The sequence below is a fragment of the Pangasianodon hypophthalmus genome, chromosome 22, assembly GCF_027358585.1.
Source record: "Pangasianodon hypophthalmus isolate fPanHyp1 chromosome 22, fPanHyp1.pri, whole genome shotgun sequence".
In the NCBI taxonomy this organism is placed as follows: Eukaryota; Metazoa; Chordata; class Actinopteri; order Siluriformes; family Pangasiidae; genus Pangasianodon; species Pangasianodon hypophthalmus.
The window spans coordinates 11616091-11631803 of record NC_069731.1 but is presented as its reverse complement, the minus strand read 5'-3'; the positions used below and the strand labels follow the sequence as shown (position 1 = coordinate 11631803).

The window sequence follows — 15713 nt, the reverse complement described above, 5'->3', positions numbered from 1 at the left end:
AGGTTTTTAGACATTGTATATCTTTTACATAATCTGATTTGTTCTGTGGTGCAAAATGATTGGTCACATAATGACATTAATTTATTGGCTTTGCAGTTTCTAATACTCAAGAAATGTGGATAAAATACCAAATACCTAACACTACACTGATAACTCCAACAAAATCAACAAGAGCTAGATATGATTAATTATTAACCCACTTGGGGCCCTGGCTACTAGGGGCCCTCGACAAGCATAGATTATGAAGGGAATGATTGGACAACATGATACTAATGAACCAAATAAATGTAAATTGGAAATGAGCCAAATGAATGTACTGGTATATAGGTCTGAATTTGTAACCGATGCGTGGTCAGTTACATAACTGGAGCTAGATAAATGAATGAAAAGGAACACGGATAACCATAAACCCACACTAAGTGTGTCAACGAAAAGTAAAAAGCCAGAGAATGTTCATTTTCCGTACTGGGGTGGATTAAAACAACAACAACAACAACAAAAAACAAACAAGCAAACAAACAAACAAAATAAGTTATCAGCAGCAGCTAGAATATTGTTAAAAACTGACATTCATTTTTTCCCCTCTCACCTTAGTCTATCAGATGGGTTTATGAACTTTTATTAATCTTTTACGGCTTTTACTTTGAAAATCGTTGCTGAGGCGCTCCAAAATGGCTGAATTGGACGTTGGAAAACATTGTCAAATTGAGTGTTGCAAGCAAAAAGGTCGGAACTGATACCAACGATTTTGTTTTAAATGTGTATGTTAAAGACAGCTGAATTACTGGTGCTGTGTGAGGAGAATAACTAATCATGTTTACTGTAACGCCACTATGCGGCTGACTAGCGGCTAGCTGTAGACAGGCTACTTGTGAGTCAGAATCAGCTATTAGCTAACTTCAGCGATACGATGTTTTTCCTTCTGCTAAAATAACATTTGATAGACTGTATGACAACAAGTGTGATAAATCTTAACTTCTTCCAGTGCAGACTTTCTGCCGTTTGTATGTGACAGCTGCTCCGGAGTGTTTTGGTGAGACATTCAGTAAAAGTTATTCATATTTTTTAGTTTGGACTTATTCATACTGGTGGCATGCAATTCAGTATAAATGAGCAAAGTACTGATATCAGCTAGCAAATATAAAATTATGGGTTGGATATATTTACACGCGTTTACTGTTTATTTATCACTTGATAGTCTCGAACACAGAAGCAGAGATTCACACTCCTGTCCAGAGGTAAGAATTTGAGTGTCATTACATTTTTAATTATTTATTTATTTTTAAAAAACCTTTTGTTTAGTGGTGTTACAGTCTGAAATTTTCTCTTATTATATAAATTATAACCCAAATAGTCTGAAAACATCATGGTATTATATAAATCAGTAGTAAAAAAAATTAAAGGAAAAATGTATTACATAATCTTTGTACAAAAGTCTCTGTTGCACTTCTGTGTTTTTCGCACCATTCTGTGTAAAATCTAGTGACTGTTGTGTGTGAAAATCCCAGGAGATCAGCAGTTTCTAAAATACTCAAACCAGCCCATCTGATACCAACAACCATGCCACAGTTAAAGTCACAGTGATCACACTTTTCCCCATTCTGATGTTTGATACTAACTGAAGCTCTTAGAATGCCTTTAATGTCATTGCACATAGGACAACGAAATTTAAAAAGTCATCTCCTCTGTGGTCTAAGGTAACAGAATAAAACAGAATAAAACAACAAACAACTCAGTAGTAATAAATAAATAAGTAAGATGAAACAGCAAGAAGCCCCAGCATCAAGTGTTTAGTTCTCTTATGGCACTTGGGTATAAACTGTTTAGAAGTGTGGAGGTGCGGGCCTTAATGGACCTGTAGCGCTTCCCAGAAGGAAGCCATGTGAACAGGCTGTTGCCTGGGTGAGAGCAGTCCTGTATGATGTTGGTGGCTCTGCGTCGGCATCTGGCTCTGCATATGTCAGTCAGGGAAGCTGTGTCCTTATAATGTCCTGTGCTGACTTAATGACTCTCTCCAGAGCCTTCTTGTCAGCCAGGGTTCAGCTTTCAAACCACACCAGGATGTTGTGGGTGATGATGCTTTCCACTGGACATTTATAAAAAGACAACAGCAGATCCTGGGACAGATTCACTCTTTTCAATGACCTCAAAAAGTACAGTTGCTGCTGTGCCTTTTTCACAAGGGCAGTGGTGTTGTTATGCCATGTGAGGTCCTGAGAAATGTATTTTCCCAGGAACTTGAAATCAGCATGTCTCTCTCCAGCATGTCTCCTTTGATATAAAGAGGAGCACGTTCCTCCCTCTTCCTCCTACAGTCTATCACTGTTTCCTTCGTTTTGGAAGGGTTAAGTGCCAAATTGTTGTCTGAGCACCATGCAGTGAGTTTTTGGGTTTCATCTCTGTAGGCCGACTCATTGTTGTTGCTGATCAGACCCAAAACAGTTGTATCATCTGCAGACTTAATAATGGTGTTGCTGTTGTGAGTTGGTGTACAGTCATGGGTGTATAAGGTGAACAGCAGAGGACTCTACACACAGCCCTGGGGGGCCCCAGCCTGACTGACTGTGGAGGGTCTGTTAAGAAGTCTTTGATCCCCAGACATGTGTGTTGGCTGACACTCAGACTGGGAAGTTTAGACACCATTCTGCTGGGGATGATGGTATTGAATGCAGAATTGAAATCCACATACAGCATTCTCACATATGAGCCTGGTTGTTCCAGGTGTGTTAAGACAGTGTGGAGGGCTGTGTTGATGGCATCTCCCATTGACCTGTTGGCTCTATATGCAAACTGGTGGTGGTCCAGATTGGGAGGGAGGGAAGATTTAATGTGCTTTAAAACCAGCTGTTCGAAGCACTTCATCACAGTGGAAGTGAGAGCCACCGGTCTATAGTCATTAAGGCTGCTGACAGATGTTTTCTTAGGGACCGGCACAATGGTGGCAGATTTGAAGCATGTGGGGACAGTGCAGGTGGACAGTGAGAGGTTGAAGATGGCAGTAAAAACCTCAGTCAGCTGGTCCGCGCACTCCCTCAGAACTCTCCCTGAAATACCCTCGGGGCTGGCATCTTTCATGGGGTTCACTCCACGGAGCACTCTCCTGACCTCCTCCGTACTCACAGTGAGTGCCAGGTCGTTGGTGGATGGTGGGGGTGTGACCCCAGACTCTGCTTCAGACACCTCAAAACGTGCAAAAAAGTGGTTGAGCTCCTCTGCCAGGCTACTGCTGGTGCTGGTGGGTGGATCTTTGGAGCCCTTGAAGTTTGTGAGGTGCTGGATACACTGCCATATGTGCCGTGGGTCCCCCACATTGAAGTGTCCCTCGATCTTTCTCCTGTATGCTGCTTTTGCCTCCTTTATGCCTATCTTTAGGTTGGATCTGGCAACTCTGTATAAGTCCATGTTTCCAGTCCTAAAGGCTGAATCATGGTCCCTCAGTAGCTGCTTGACATCCCTGGTCATCCACGGTTTGCTGTTTTGATAGCATCTGAGCTCTCTCTCAACAGTGACATTATCAATATAGTTCTGAATGTAAAACAAAATAGTGGATGCAAAGTCTGCTAGGTCCTGCTGTGCACACAGGTCCCAGTTGGTGCGCTCGAAGCAGTCCTGTAGTTGTGAGAGTGCATCCTCAGGCCAGATCTTTATGCTTATCATTCTAGGCATGCTTTTCTTAATGAGAGGTCTGCATGCTGGAGTGAGGGAGAGGGACAGACGGTCAGACTGGCCTAGATGAAGTCGGGTGGAGACTTTATATCCATCTTTGATGTTACTGTATATGTGATCCAGCGTGTTTTGATCCCTCGTTGAACATGTAGCATGCTGATAGAACTTAGGGAGGACAGTCTTTAGATTTGTGTGGTTGAAGTCTCCAGCCACAATAAAAATCCCATCTGGATGAATGGACTGCAGGTTACTGATGTCACTTTGCAGGATGTTCATTGCTACGGTAGCATTACCACTAGGTGGAACGTACACAGCCATGACGATAACAACAGGGAATTCACGCGGCAGGTAGAAAGGCCGGCATCTCAGTGTGACAAACTCTGGCTCTGGTGAGCAGTATCTTTCAGTCACTGTAGCGTTTGTACACCACTTGTTGGAGTAGACGCACAACCCCCATCCTCTGCTCTTGCCGGAGTCACCGTTCCTGACAGCTCGGTGCGCTGTCCGAGCTGCTAGCATGATAGCCTCATCCGGGATCCTCTCGTGCAGCCATGTCTCTGTTATCACCATAATCGAGCAGTCCTGCACTGATCTTTGTGATGGTCATCGTCATCTCATCCATCTTGTTGTTGAGCGATCTGCAATTGGTCAGGAAGCTGCTGGGGAGCGCGGGAGTGTGCGGGGCTCTTCTTAGCCGGATGTGAGTCCCTGATCTGCAGCTGCGCTTCTGGCGTCGATCCCCGTGCCGCCTCTTGCGTCTTCTCTAGTGATCCACGGAGACCCCGCTGGTCGAATGATCTCCGGTGGAATATACTCGTTGTGAAAGGTCCTGGTGCGATTTAATTCACCATACAATGACCCAATCCTTAGTAGGTCTTGCTGTTTGTATGTCGAGGGGCTTGTCGGCAAAAAGACAAACAAAAACAGAACAGAACAAACAAAAACAAACAGCCACTTCAAGGAGAACAAAGCCGCTGCATACATAGGTTTGTACATGTGTGCCACTGTGTGCCACATGACTTGTATCTGCATGAGTTTATGCATTATGTTGCTGCCACATGATTGTATAGTAACTGTATAAATGAGCAGGTGTATGTATATATATACAGCTTTGGACAAAATTAAGAGACCACTGCAAAATTATTGGTTTCTCTGGATTTATTATTTACAGGTTTGTGTTTGATTAAAATGACATTTTTGTTTATGACATTATTCTATAAACTGTTGACAACATTTATCCCAAATTCCAAATAAAAATATTGTCATTTAGAGAATTTATTTGGAGAAAATTAAAACTGGTTAAAATAATAAAAAAAGATACAGTGTTTTCAGACCTCAAATAATGCAAAGAAAATAAGTTCATATTCATTTTTACACAACACCATAATAATGTTTTAACTTAGGAAGAGATCAGAAATCAATATTTGGTGGAATAACCCTGATTTTCAATCTAGCTTTCATGAGCCTTGGTATGCTCTCCATCAGTGATGTTATGCCAAAGCCGCCGAATTTTTCCTGGTGCAAAAATTCAAGCAGCTCAACTTTGTTTGTTGGCTTGTGAGCATCCATCCTTCTCTTGATCACATTCCAGAGGTTTTCAGTGGGGTTCAGGTCTGGAGATTGGACTGGCCATGACATGGTCTTGATCTGGTGGTCCTCCATCCACACCTTGATTGACCTGGCTGTGTAGCATGGAGCATTGTCTTGAAAAAACAATCTTCAGAGTTGGGGAACATTGTCAGAGCATAAAGTAGTAAGTTTTCTTCCAGGATAACCTTGTACGTGGCTTGATTCAGGCGTCTTTCACAAAGACGATTCCAGCGTTGCTGAACCACCCCCAGATCATCACTGAGCCACAGTGGGTGCAAGACACTGTGGCTTGTAGGCCTCTCCAGGTCTGAGTCTAACCATTAGACCAGGTGTTGGGCAAAGCTGAAAATTGGACTCATCAGAGATGATGAACTTACTCCAGTCCTGTACGGTCCAATCCTTATGGTCTTTTGCAAACCTCAGCCTGGCTCGTCTTTGCTTCTCATTGATGAAGGGCTTTTTTCTAGCTTTGCACAACTTCAGCCCTGCCCCCAGCTGCTGTTTGCCATTCTTTTTGTAGGTCACTGTATATCATCCTTGTTGAGATGTTGAGTGACATTTGAATGACTTGGTGGTTATCGTGGTCAGTGGAGAGTCTTTTTCACCCTCTGCCAGTCTGTGGCTTTGTTGTGCCAATGTCTACTGCTTGATCTTGTTCTTATGAACCGCCATCTTTTAAATTTTAGAATGGAAGTAACCTGACACTCACTGCATCCCTCTGCCAGTAAAGCCAGAACTGAACCCTTCTTTTCCTCACTCAAAACTTTTCTTTTAAACTCTTTTGGCATGGTCAGTAGTTATTTTTTTTTTTAGTCCAATTACCTTTAAGGTACTACTAGCACTGTTTTTGCCATCCAGCTGGTCCTCCTGCAAGAGGATAGTGATGACCACAGCAGTGGTTTTTATACTTTTCCTTGTTAAATAAGATTGGTTCAGGTGATCACCTAATCAGTACCTCAATATTACAATGAGGTTTGCTTGTGTTGGAATTCAACAGACACTAGGAATGGAATGGAATGGATTTAAGAAAAAATTGTAGTGATCTCTTAATTTTTTCCAAGAGTGGTCTCTTTAAAGTTTTCGTTTGTCCAGAATATTATATATTATTTTTCTTATATACAGAAAACAATATATATTATATTGTTTTTCTATTTTTTTTTCTGTATATTGTTTCTCTTTCTCCAGGATAAGATTTTACGGACATACGTCTGTTAAGTAATGCTTAAGTACTTCCATATTAAATCAAATAAGACTTAAGAAATTGTTGTTATATGCTGAAAGAAAGAGTGGTGTAATAGTATTACAATGTAATAAATAATAATCTTAAAAGTCCACTGAAATGGCACAGTATAATACTGTGACCAAGCTTCCTATTCTATTTCTAATGGAATTTTTTTCTGGGAAAAGAACAACAATATTTTTCAACTTAACACCTTAATTTTTTCTTAATTTTCTCCTTTTTCTCAGGTCTTGGTAAAGAAGGATGTCTTGGAGTCAGGGGCCTGTACATTGTATCCATGCACATTTCAGGACTGCAAAGGCAGGGAGCTTTTACCTGTAATCTGCCAACATTGTGAAAAACATTTCTGTCTTGTGTATGTACCTTTTTAAACATCCTTTTTGATTTAAACATGCGAGTTTGACTTGCTCATTGGGCTAGCTAATGAATTTATGATTTGTCTGTTCAGATAGGGAAAGCTGAATGAACTATACTGTCATCTTTATTTTTAATCCTTGATCCTCTTAATAAGTAATCGTTAAAGTATTTTACCAGTTTCCCTAAACAAATCATTTAATACTTGGATTGCTGCAATGGTGTTCCTTTTTGAAAACATCAAGTTATAAGCAGATACCATTATACAGTCCCCTCTGAAATTATTGGAATGGCAAGGCCAATTCCTTTGTTTTTGCTATATACTGAAGACATTTTGGGTTTGAGATCAAAAGATGAATATGAGACAATAGATCAGAATTTTAGCTTTTATTCCCTGATTTTTACATCTAGATGTGTTAAAAAACTTAAAACATGGCACCTTTGGTGGCAGACCACTCAGGTTTTAGGTGAGCAAATGTATTGAAACAGATAGTCTTAAAGTAAATTAGGAAAATAACACTTAATATTTGGTTGCATGCCCCTTGCTTGCAATAACTGCCTCAAGCCAGTGACCCACTGACATCACCAGACTGTTGCATTCTTCTTTTGTGATGCTTTTCTGAGCTTGTACAACAGCTTCAATAAAGATTACATCAAAATACATCATCAAAAAATATTAGTGAGCCCGTTCTAGAAGCAGCCATGCGAGCCCAAGCCATGACACTACGTCCACCATGCTTGACTAATGAGATTAATGAGCTATGTTTTGGATCATGAGCAGATTCTTTCTTTCTCCACACTTTGGCATTTCCATCTCTTTGGTAGAGGTTAATCTTGGTTCCTGAACATTTGTGGCTCATCTCTGTATTTCTTTGTAAATTCTAATCTGGCTTTCAGATTCTTACTTCTGATGAGTGGTTTGCATCTTGTGGTATGACCCCTGACTGTTGTTTTTGGATTTTTATTCACAGCTCTCACAATGTTTCTGTCATCAACTGCTTTTGTTTTCCTTGGCTGACTTGTTTGGTGTCTGGTTGTTAGTACATCAGTGGTTTCTTTCTTTTTCAGAACATTCCAAATTGTTGTATTGGCTAAGCCCAATGCTAGTGCAATGACACTGATTTTGCCTCTTTTCTCAGCTTCAAAATGGCTTGATTTTCTCCCATAGACAGCTCTCTGGTTTTCATGTGGGTTTATGTTTTTTAACAACAAATGCAGTCTTCACAGGTGAAACCCAGTACCCAGACCAAGAGTAGACATTCAGAGGTAAAATTGTTTAAACAGTAAATATAACGGGGCATACCTGGGCAACAAGAAACACCTGTCAGTCATATCTTCCAATATTTCTGATCACTTGAAAAATGGGTGGGTTAAAACAAAAGTTGTAAATATCAGGAATGAAAGCTGAAATTCTGTTCTATCATCTCATATTCATATTTTGATCTAAAATCCAAATGTCTTCAGTGTATAGCAAAAACAAAATAATTGGCCTTGCCATTCCAATACTATCAGAGGGGACTGTATATTAAATACTGATAATGATATTGAATTGTATCTTTATTATTACTATGATTTTTTAAAAATTAATTTCCCCTCTAGCAGCTATTCCCTCAGTGTAAAAGTTTTCAGTTTTATTGAAATAGTGCCAGGCTGAGATATATACTGCCACGTGCAGCCTTCTTCTATTTGTGGTTGTCTGAGTGGATTATCAGAAGTCAGATTTTTTTAAGCAATTTCTTCACCCACCCATTTTATTTTATTTTCTCCTTAGTCATCGGCATCAAGAAGACCATAAGTGTGAGAAGTTGGAGACACCCAAACCTCGAATGGTGGCAACACAGGAACTTGTGCAAAAAATAGTAGGTTAGTCATAAGGTCAGTTATATTCACATTCAATCAGTTAGTCAAATAGTTAACTAAAGCAAATTATTATTATCATTATTATTATTTATTTATTTATTTAAAAAAAAAAAAATCCACTATGTCTTGGTTAATATGTGTGTGTGTGTTTTTAGTAGTATTTTACTTTATCACTTTTAGTAATAGTAAATTGAATGAGTATGACTAGTCTTCAGACCCATAATGAGTTGCTTCAAAAAATGTTTCATTACATTTGAAACATTGCTGTTTTCAAGTCAAGTCACTGGGAGTTTATTGTCATTTCAACCATATACAGCTAGTTAGTACATAGTGAAACGAAACAACGTTTCTCCAGGACCAAGGTGCTACTTAAGACAAACACAGAACAACACAGAACTACAAGGGACTACATAAATTTATATATAAAGTGCACAAGTGCAGACAGCACAAGACAGTACAATGACTACTGGGATAGACAATGGGCACAGTAAGTCCCAGTGCAGTGTTTTGGTGTTCTTTTCACAGCACAAAGTGTTAGAACTTTTTTTACTATTTAAAATGGTATCTCTAAGCAATGTGAATGATTTATAGCAATAATAATACAACCACAAGATATTACTCTCTTAAACTTTAAATCAATTTTGGATGCCAGTGTTGAAATTAATCAAAATTAACTGAAAAAAGTGTTAATGTATTTTTTCTTGCATCCACAGAGGGGCAGTATAGCATTTATTTACACCTCTAGACATGTTAAAAATAGCAATTTGAATATTTCCAATTTATTTATCAGAATCAAAGAAGAATGCACCGACCAGTAAAGGCAGAAAAGGGGCGAAGAATAGTGCTACAGCTGCTAAAGTTGCCCTTATGAAGCTAAAGCTACATGCTACTGGAGATAAAGGATTGCCACAGGTATTTGCACCATGTTTAATACATGATATGTAACTTTAAAGGAATACTCCAATGTTAAACATTGAAAAGTTTGAGTTCTTATGCTTATGCTTGGTTTGAAGTTGACAGGCATCACATAGTGATTGTCTATAGACTTCTACAAAACTTTGTTCAGGAAATTGACATTTATTTCAGACACTTTATAACAGAGGTAAAGGTGTAACTTTAAGTTTTCACATCACCCCATCGTTGATTATTTTCCTATAACAGCATGGCCCATTGTGTTTTAGTCCTTATATATTAGCTGCAGTCCAGTCCAGTTACCTGCATTTGTACATCAAGGACAGTTTGAGCTCTTAATTACAGAATCAGCATCTGCATGTGTGACGTTTTATTTTTGAATTCATAACCCAACTGTCGATGAATATTGCCATGTTACATTAAGAATATTGTGCAGATTATTTCCAAAAATTACTTAACAATCGAACAAACACACCACTGGGAATGGTTATTGGAATATTATATTATTATTATATTATATTATATATTATTATATTATTCCTTTAGAAATGGTCAAAACAGTTGTAATTACGTTGTTCCACAGCATTTAACCTTCTATTAATGACTTTCAATATGGACAAGGTAAGGGTCCTAAGAGCCATATGTCTCTCCAGACAGAGCGGACATATTTCCAGGTGTTTCTGCCAAAAGATCTGAACACATCCAGCTTGCCCATGTTCTTTAGCTCTAAGTGGAGTGTGGGAAAAGTGGTCGATTTTGCAGCTGCTCAGGCCAGCCTAAAGAACAACAACAATGTGCTCACAGCCAAGGTAAACCAACACTGCTTAAAAGGGCCAAAAGTTCAACCTGGTCAGCTTTGGGAACACTTCACTTAGACCCTGCATCATGACAGACTTAGCTATGTCATATTCTGTCTTAAGCTGTAACTTGTCATGCGTGTAGGTCGTTGCGATGCAAAGCTATCGGTCAGTATGCTCTGTATATATTTTATGTGTTGTGCAGATTGGGACCTCTTGTGTTCAAGCAGTGCAACTAATTAGATGCATAATATGCGTAATTAAAAGAATGCTGATATACACAATGTGAATCGCACATGCCCACAATGCACATCGTCAGATTTTTGCATTGCGATGCATCGTTTCACAATGTATTGTTACACCCCTAATGAATACCATTACATTTCTGGTGTAAATCTTCCTACAAACAATTTATAAATAAATTTGTTTGTAGCCAGGTTGGTAAATTAGGCCCAAATTATATAACTCATTCTGAAAAGGAAAATGGACAGAAAAAGAAAGTTTTTTAGCAACAAACTAATATCTCAAACCCAAACTACTACTGACATTTACTTGCTTCTCCTGCAAATAAGAAAAGTAGCAGCATCTTTTCAAACATTTAAAACAAGATGGAGACTACACTCACTGGCCACTTTAACAGGAACACATGTACCCTTGCTCACAAGAATGCTTCAGTGGCCAAGAACGAGGCCACTGAAGTCTGACATTTTAGCCGACTTTGAAGCACAATTTGCGGTTAAATTACACCTCAGGCTTGTTTCAAGCCATCATCTTCCCCAGGTCAGAGACTTTGTTTATTAATCAAATTTTTTGGAGAATTTATAAATTTATTTATTTATTTTTAAGATTATGGTGATCCTGTAGTACATTTTGTTTACAATATTAAACCTCTGTTTTAAGCAGTTTTTTTTTTATTTAGTTAGTTTTATATAGACAAAAATGCACATTGATTGCATTGTTTATCATAAAGATATAAAAATCTATAGAAATAAAGTCTTTTCAGTCATAATTTTTCTTCATCAGTCATAATTTTGTTCAAAATATTCTGAGAATGGAATTGTGAAGCCAGTATCATGAATCAAATTGAATCGTGACTGGAGTGTATCGTTACACCTCTAGCATTCATTAAAAATCCTGTTAGTTCGGAAAAACGTTCGTATCCTGTGGAAACGCCTGAGTGTGTGTAAATTACACTGTCAGTGTTAATTAGCTTATTTATTTCAGTTGCACACCAATTTCATATTCATGGTATTAAATAAAGAAATATTACATATGGATAAAAAAGAAAGATAGCAAGCATTCAATTAAGACAAAAGAAACGTCACTGTATAAAAGGATGACGAATTGCAATGACTCAGCTGGAGTATAAGTCATGTTAGTTCACCATGGCATCTTCTTCTACTCTTGTTCATCACGTTAGAGTCAGCACCAAGTGACCGAAAAAGCATTTTGAATGCGTCAGATTTCCTTATGACGGATCTTCCGGCTTTTACAACATGGCATTGGTACGCAAGAGGTCAAAGAGTGCATCAGCGTGAGAGACTTCTGGCCAACAGCCGCCAATACACGTAATACAAATAAACATAGCTGTTTCCTTGTGTGCTGTGTTGCTAAAATCAATCAATTTTATTTTCACCTCAAATATTTCACATCTAATTCACCTTTTCTGTAATTTGCCTCCAGATTTTAAGCCTTTTCAGGTCCTTTTATGCTGATAATTTGCGGATATTTTTATTATGCTGATATTTTTATTGGTGTAGAAATCAGTAAAATAACTTCTCCTTCTGAGAAATTCCCTTTCACTCCCCTTCTTGAACTTTTATGGAGTATTGTGGGCATCACTTAAGGCCAATGAGCTGTGGTGTGCACACACTTTGCATTTAGAGATGATTGGCATACATCAGCATACATGTGTGTATGAAATAAATTAGCTTTCCCCAAAACTTTGGAAAACTGATGGAAATGGTTTTTTTTTTTGGTTTTGTCTATGAAAAAACATCTCCGCTCAACTTTAGTAAAAAAAAAAAGTTAAATGAGGCCCATTGTTTGTCAACGATTAGTACCGATTATATGTTAATCATCGACGATATCTGATTTCATCTTTGTGTCTCACATTCCTACTTTAACTATAGAACAGATGTCATTTTATGTGTCTATCATAGTGTCAAGATAGTTATAGGGTTAAAGGTTGCTTTATACAAAAATGTCATTAATGCGTTATGTGCCAGTCATAGTGTTAAAAAAGGGGGCTGCCTATGTAGCATTACAGCTATTACATATTAAAATGCTCATAAGCTACAGCATTTTGGGGCAGCTGAGAGTAACTTGAGACTCTCGTACACAAACTATCATAATGTGTCATGATGTTTAAGATTTTTGTGCAGTGACATAAGATGGTTTATCCTTAGTTTTATGACAGGTGTCATACAGTATGTGTAAATAGAGCACACTTAGCAAAAAATTAGCATGACATAAGCTATGACAGCAAACATTATGACAGCTATCATAAAAATTGTTGATAATGGTAACAACATTATTTTACTAGACATCAACTGTTATAACAACTTATGACAACGAATGACATCAGGCATGATAGCGGTATGGTACATCTCTGTCATGACACAGGGTTCAAGTAAAGTGTTAATCACAATGTTATAAATTATAATTGGCAGTATAGGAGCCGTCTCAAAGAATTTAATAAAAACTCTGTTCATATATATTGAATTTTTCTCATACTCAGAGTGACAATAAAAACTATGCATTATGTATAAAAAACAACCATAAAATAAATTACAAATTTTAAATCATTCAATTAGGTCATAAAATAAAATGTTATTCCACCATCTCTGTTTTGTGTTTTACCTGCAGAAACTGCGTTTGTGCCATCCTGAAACCGGGGAGGCCATTAAAATGGATGCATGCCTCCAGTCGCTGCTCTCACTCTCAGATTCTCCTCTCTATAATGGAGGCAACATTATCTTGGAATATCTGGATAATGAGAGTTCTGGAGTTGAAGATGTCACAGCCTACATTTCTTCCTCTTGATCTAAAAATGATAACCTAGAATTAATGCTGTAAGAATTTGGATTCAAGATCTGATATGAACTCTTTGTGCTCTATGTTATAATTTAGAGGTCAGTGGCCAGACTACAGTGTTGAGACTGGAGAAAACTTTATTGTGATTTAGATTATGCAGGCAATTATTGGATTATACAAGTTCATGCACTGGTATTAAAAAAAAAAAAGTTGTCTTTGAGTTTAATTATCTTAATCTCACACTGAAAATATGAGTGGTATCTAACATTTAATTGAAGTAAATTTAAACCTTTATTTTTTAGGTTCCTGTACTGATAGAAGACAGTCCTCAACAACCGATTAAGCCCAAGTTGCCAGATCCACTGAGACAGGTGACCTGGATGACCAGGATGAAGCAATATTCATAATTTCAGTTTATTTTGGTCCCTGCCAAAGTTATTTGGAAGTTATAGTGCCCATGTTGATGAATGTGCCCCAAACTTGGTGTCCCTCCTCAGAATCATGTACTCTATGGTTGAAGTTTCATGATAAGCCATCTAAACATCCATACAAATTTAGTCAATACATAAAAGCATGTTTCTAATAGTGCCTAGTTGTGATCAAACAACATCAAAATTCAAGGGCAAAGATATAGAGTACTGTGCAGAAGTCTTAGGTACATGCAAAGAAATGCTGTAAAGCAGAGATGCATTAAAAAAAAATTAAAATTAAATGTTTCCATCTAAAAAAAATACTATAAAGAGCAGTAAACATAATATATATATATATATATATATATATATATATATATATATATATATATATATATATATATATATATATTATGTTTACTGCTCTTTATAGTATTTTTTTATATATATATATATATATATATATATATATATATATATATATATATATAAAGTCAGTATTTGGTGTGACAACCCTTTGCTTTTTAAAAACACATCAGTAGTCTCAGGTATGATCCGTGCAGTTTTATGAGGAAAATGGCTGGTAAGTTTTACTGAGCATCTTGGAGAACCTGTAGACTTTGTCATACTTGCTTCTGTTTTTGCAGGTAAAACCGGATAGCCTTCATTAAATTTTTTGTCTGAAGAGTGGTGTATTATGTAATAGGTTACTTTCTTTACTGATATACATACATTTTTCTGTAACATTGAATTTTTGGTTGAAAAAGTAATGTTTGGAAATCTGAAATGTTTTTGTACTGCTTCAGTAATGCAAGAGTCATAAAATAAACATCTATAACCAAATTTGTTTTGCTTCAGTAGGCAAAAACATGATTGAAATATTGGTTCAGTTTCTGTATGGTATTCATGTTGGTGAATTTGTTACTGTAACTGAATATCAAAAATACATTTGATATATTTTTTAGGACTTGGCTTGATGTTGTGACTTAAGTTTGGTGAAGATGCACAAGTTCAAGAGGAGTAGTTTTAAAAAGCTGATGGATATACTTTATGGTTGGACTGTGATGTTGCACGTGGCATGAGCAAGGAAAGCTAAGGACAGGTTGGATCACTCTGGAGTCAAATGCTGTAAATGTAAAAAGGGTATTGTGTCATGAACCTATGTCAAAATCATAGCACAAACTAAGGGTGAAATGGCTCGATTTTCTTTTGGTGCTTCAGGTCATGGTCCACAACCCACCTGACAAATCTAGTGTCAGTATACCAAAGTAATGCTGAAACGTTAACTGAATGAATAGTATTGTAAAGTGCACTGAGAGCCTGCAGAGGCCACCCTTGGCAAAATTGTAAAATCAAAAGCACCAAATATAATATGTGGTGGCCTGGGAAAACCGTTTCCATATATATATATACACACATATATACACACACAATAACCATTTATAACCTAATAAAAAACATCACTACTGCCTAATTTTAATGAATTACAAGTTTGGATTGGGAAATGAATTACTACACTGATTATCAGCCTCTTCACGCGACTGATCTTTGTTCATGCTAACATAAGTTAGGGGAAAAAATTGTTGATTAATTCAGTCAATTCTGTTCAATTTCTTTTGTTTCAGTTTATCCGTTTGTTCACTGACATCTATACGGACTGTATAAGTGTTTTCATCATGTGACAGCACAGGAGCATTGCAGTGCATTTTGACAGCTAATATCAGATTACAAAGCTGATTAGGTTTATGTCTTTTTTGCTAAGGCACATAACTATACAGCAACAATCACAGTGTGACACTGCATGAGAAAAGCACACTTAGCTAGCTAAGATTTTTAAAGATTTTAGAC

General features: G+C 37.4%; 1 protein-coding gene across 2 annotated transcripts; it reads left to right on the top strand.

Annotated features, from left to right (window-relative positions):
• The first annotated feature begins 625 nt into the window (after nt 1-625).
• Nucleotides 626-14200, top strand: zfand1 (zinc finger, AN1-type domain 1). Of its 2 annotated transcripts, none has more exons than XR_008300764.1 (9): nt 626-726; nt 991-1033; nt 1199-1238; nt 6724-6851; nt 8622-8713; nt 9501-9622; nt 10276-10431; nt 11840-11987; nt 13288-13428. XR_008300764.1 is itself a non-coding variant. In XM_026937984.3 (9 exons), the coding sequence occupies exons 1-8, from the start codon at nt 672-674 to the stop codon at nt 13462-13464; spliced, it is 813 nt and encodes a 270-aa protein (XP_026793785.1). In that variant the 5' UTR covers nt 627-671; the 3' UTR covers nt 13465-13493; nt 13758-14200. The 2 variants fall into 2 exon arrangements, 1 of the variants encoding a protein (XP_026793785.1); XM_026937984.3 differs by lacking the exon at nt 11840-11987 and adding an exon at nt 13758-14200 and having other exon boundaries at nt 627-726; nt 13288-13493.
• The last annotated feature ends 1513 nt before the right edge of the window (nt 14201-15713 follow it).

Excerpts from the sequence above, each read along its gene's own strand:
- zfand1 (XM_026937984.3), top strand. The coding sequence starts at position 672 with ATGGCTGAATTGGACGTTGGAAAACATTGTCAAATTGAGTGTTGCAAG. Across the intron at positions 1,034-1,198 it reads AGCTGCTCCGGAGTGTTTTG|TCTCGAACACAGAAGCAGAG; the intron begins GTGAGACATTCA and ends ATCACTTGATAG. Across the intron at positions 8,714-9,500 it reads ACTTGTGCAAAAAATAGTAG|AATCAAAGAAGAATGCACCG; the intron begins GTTAGTCATAAG and ends TTTATTTATCAG.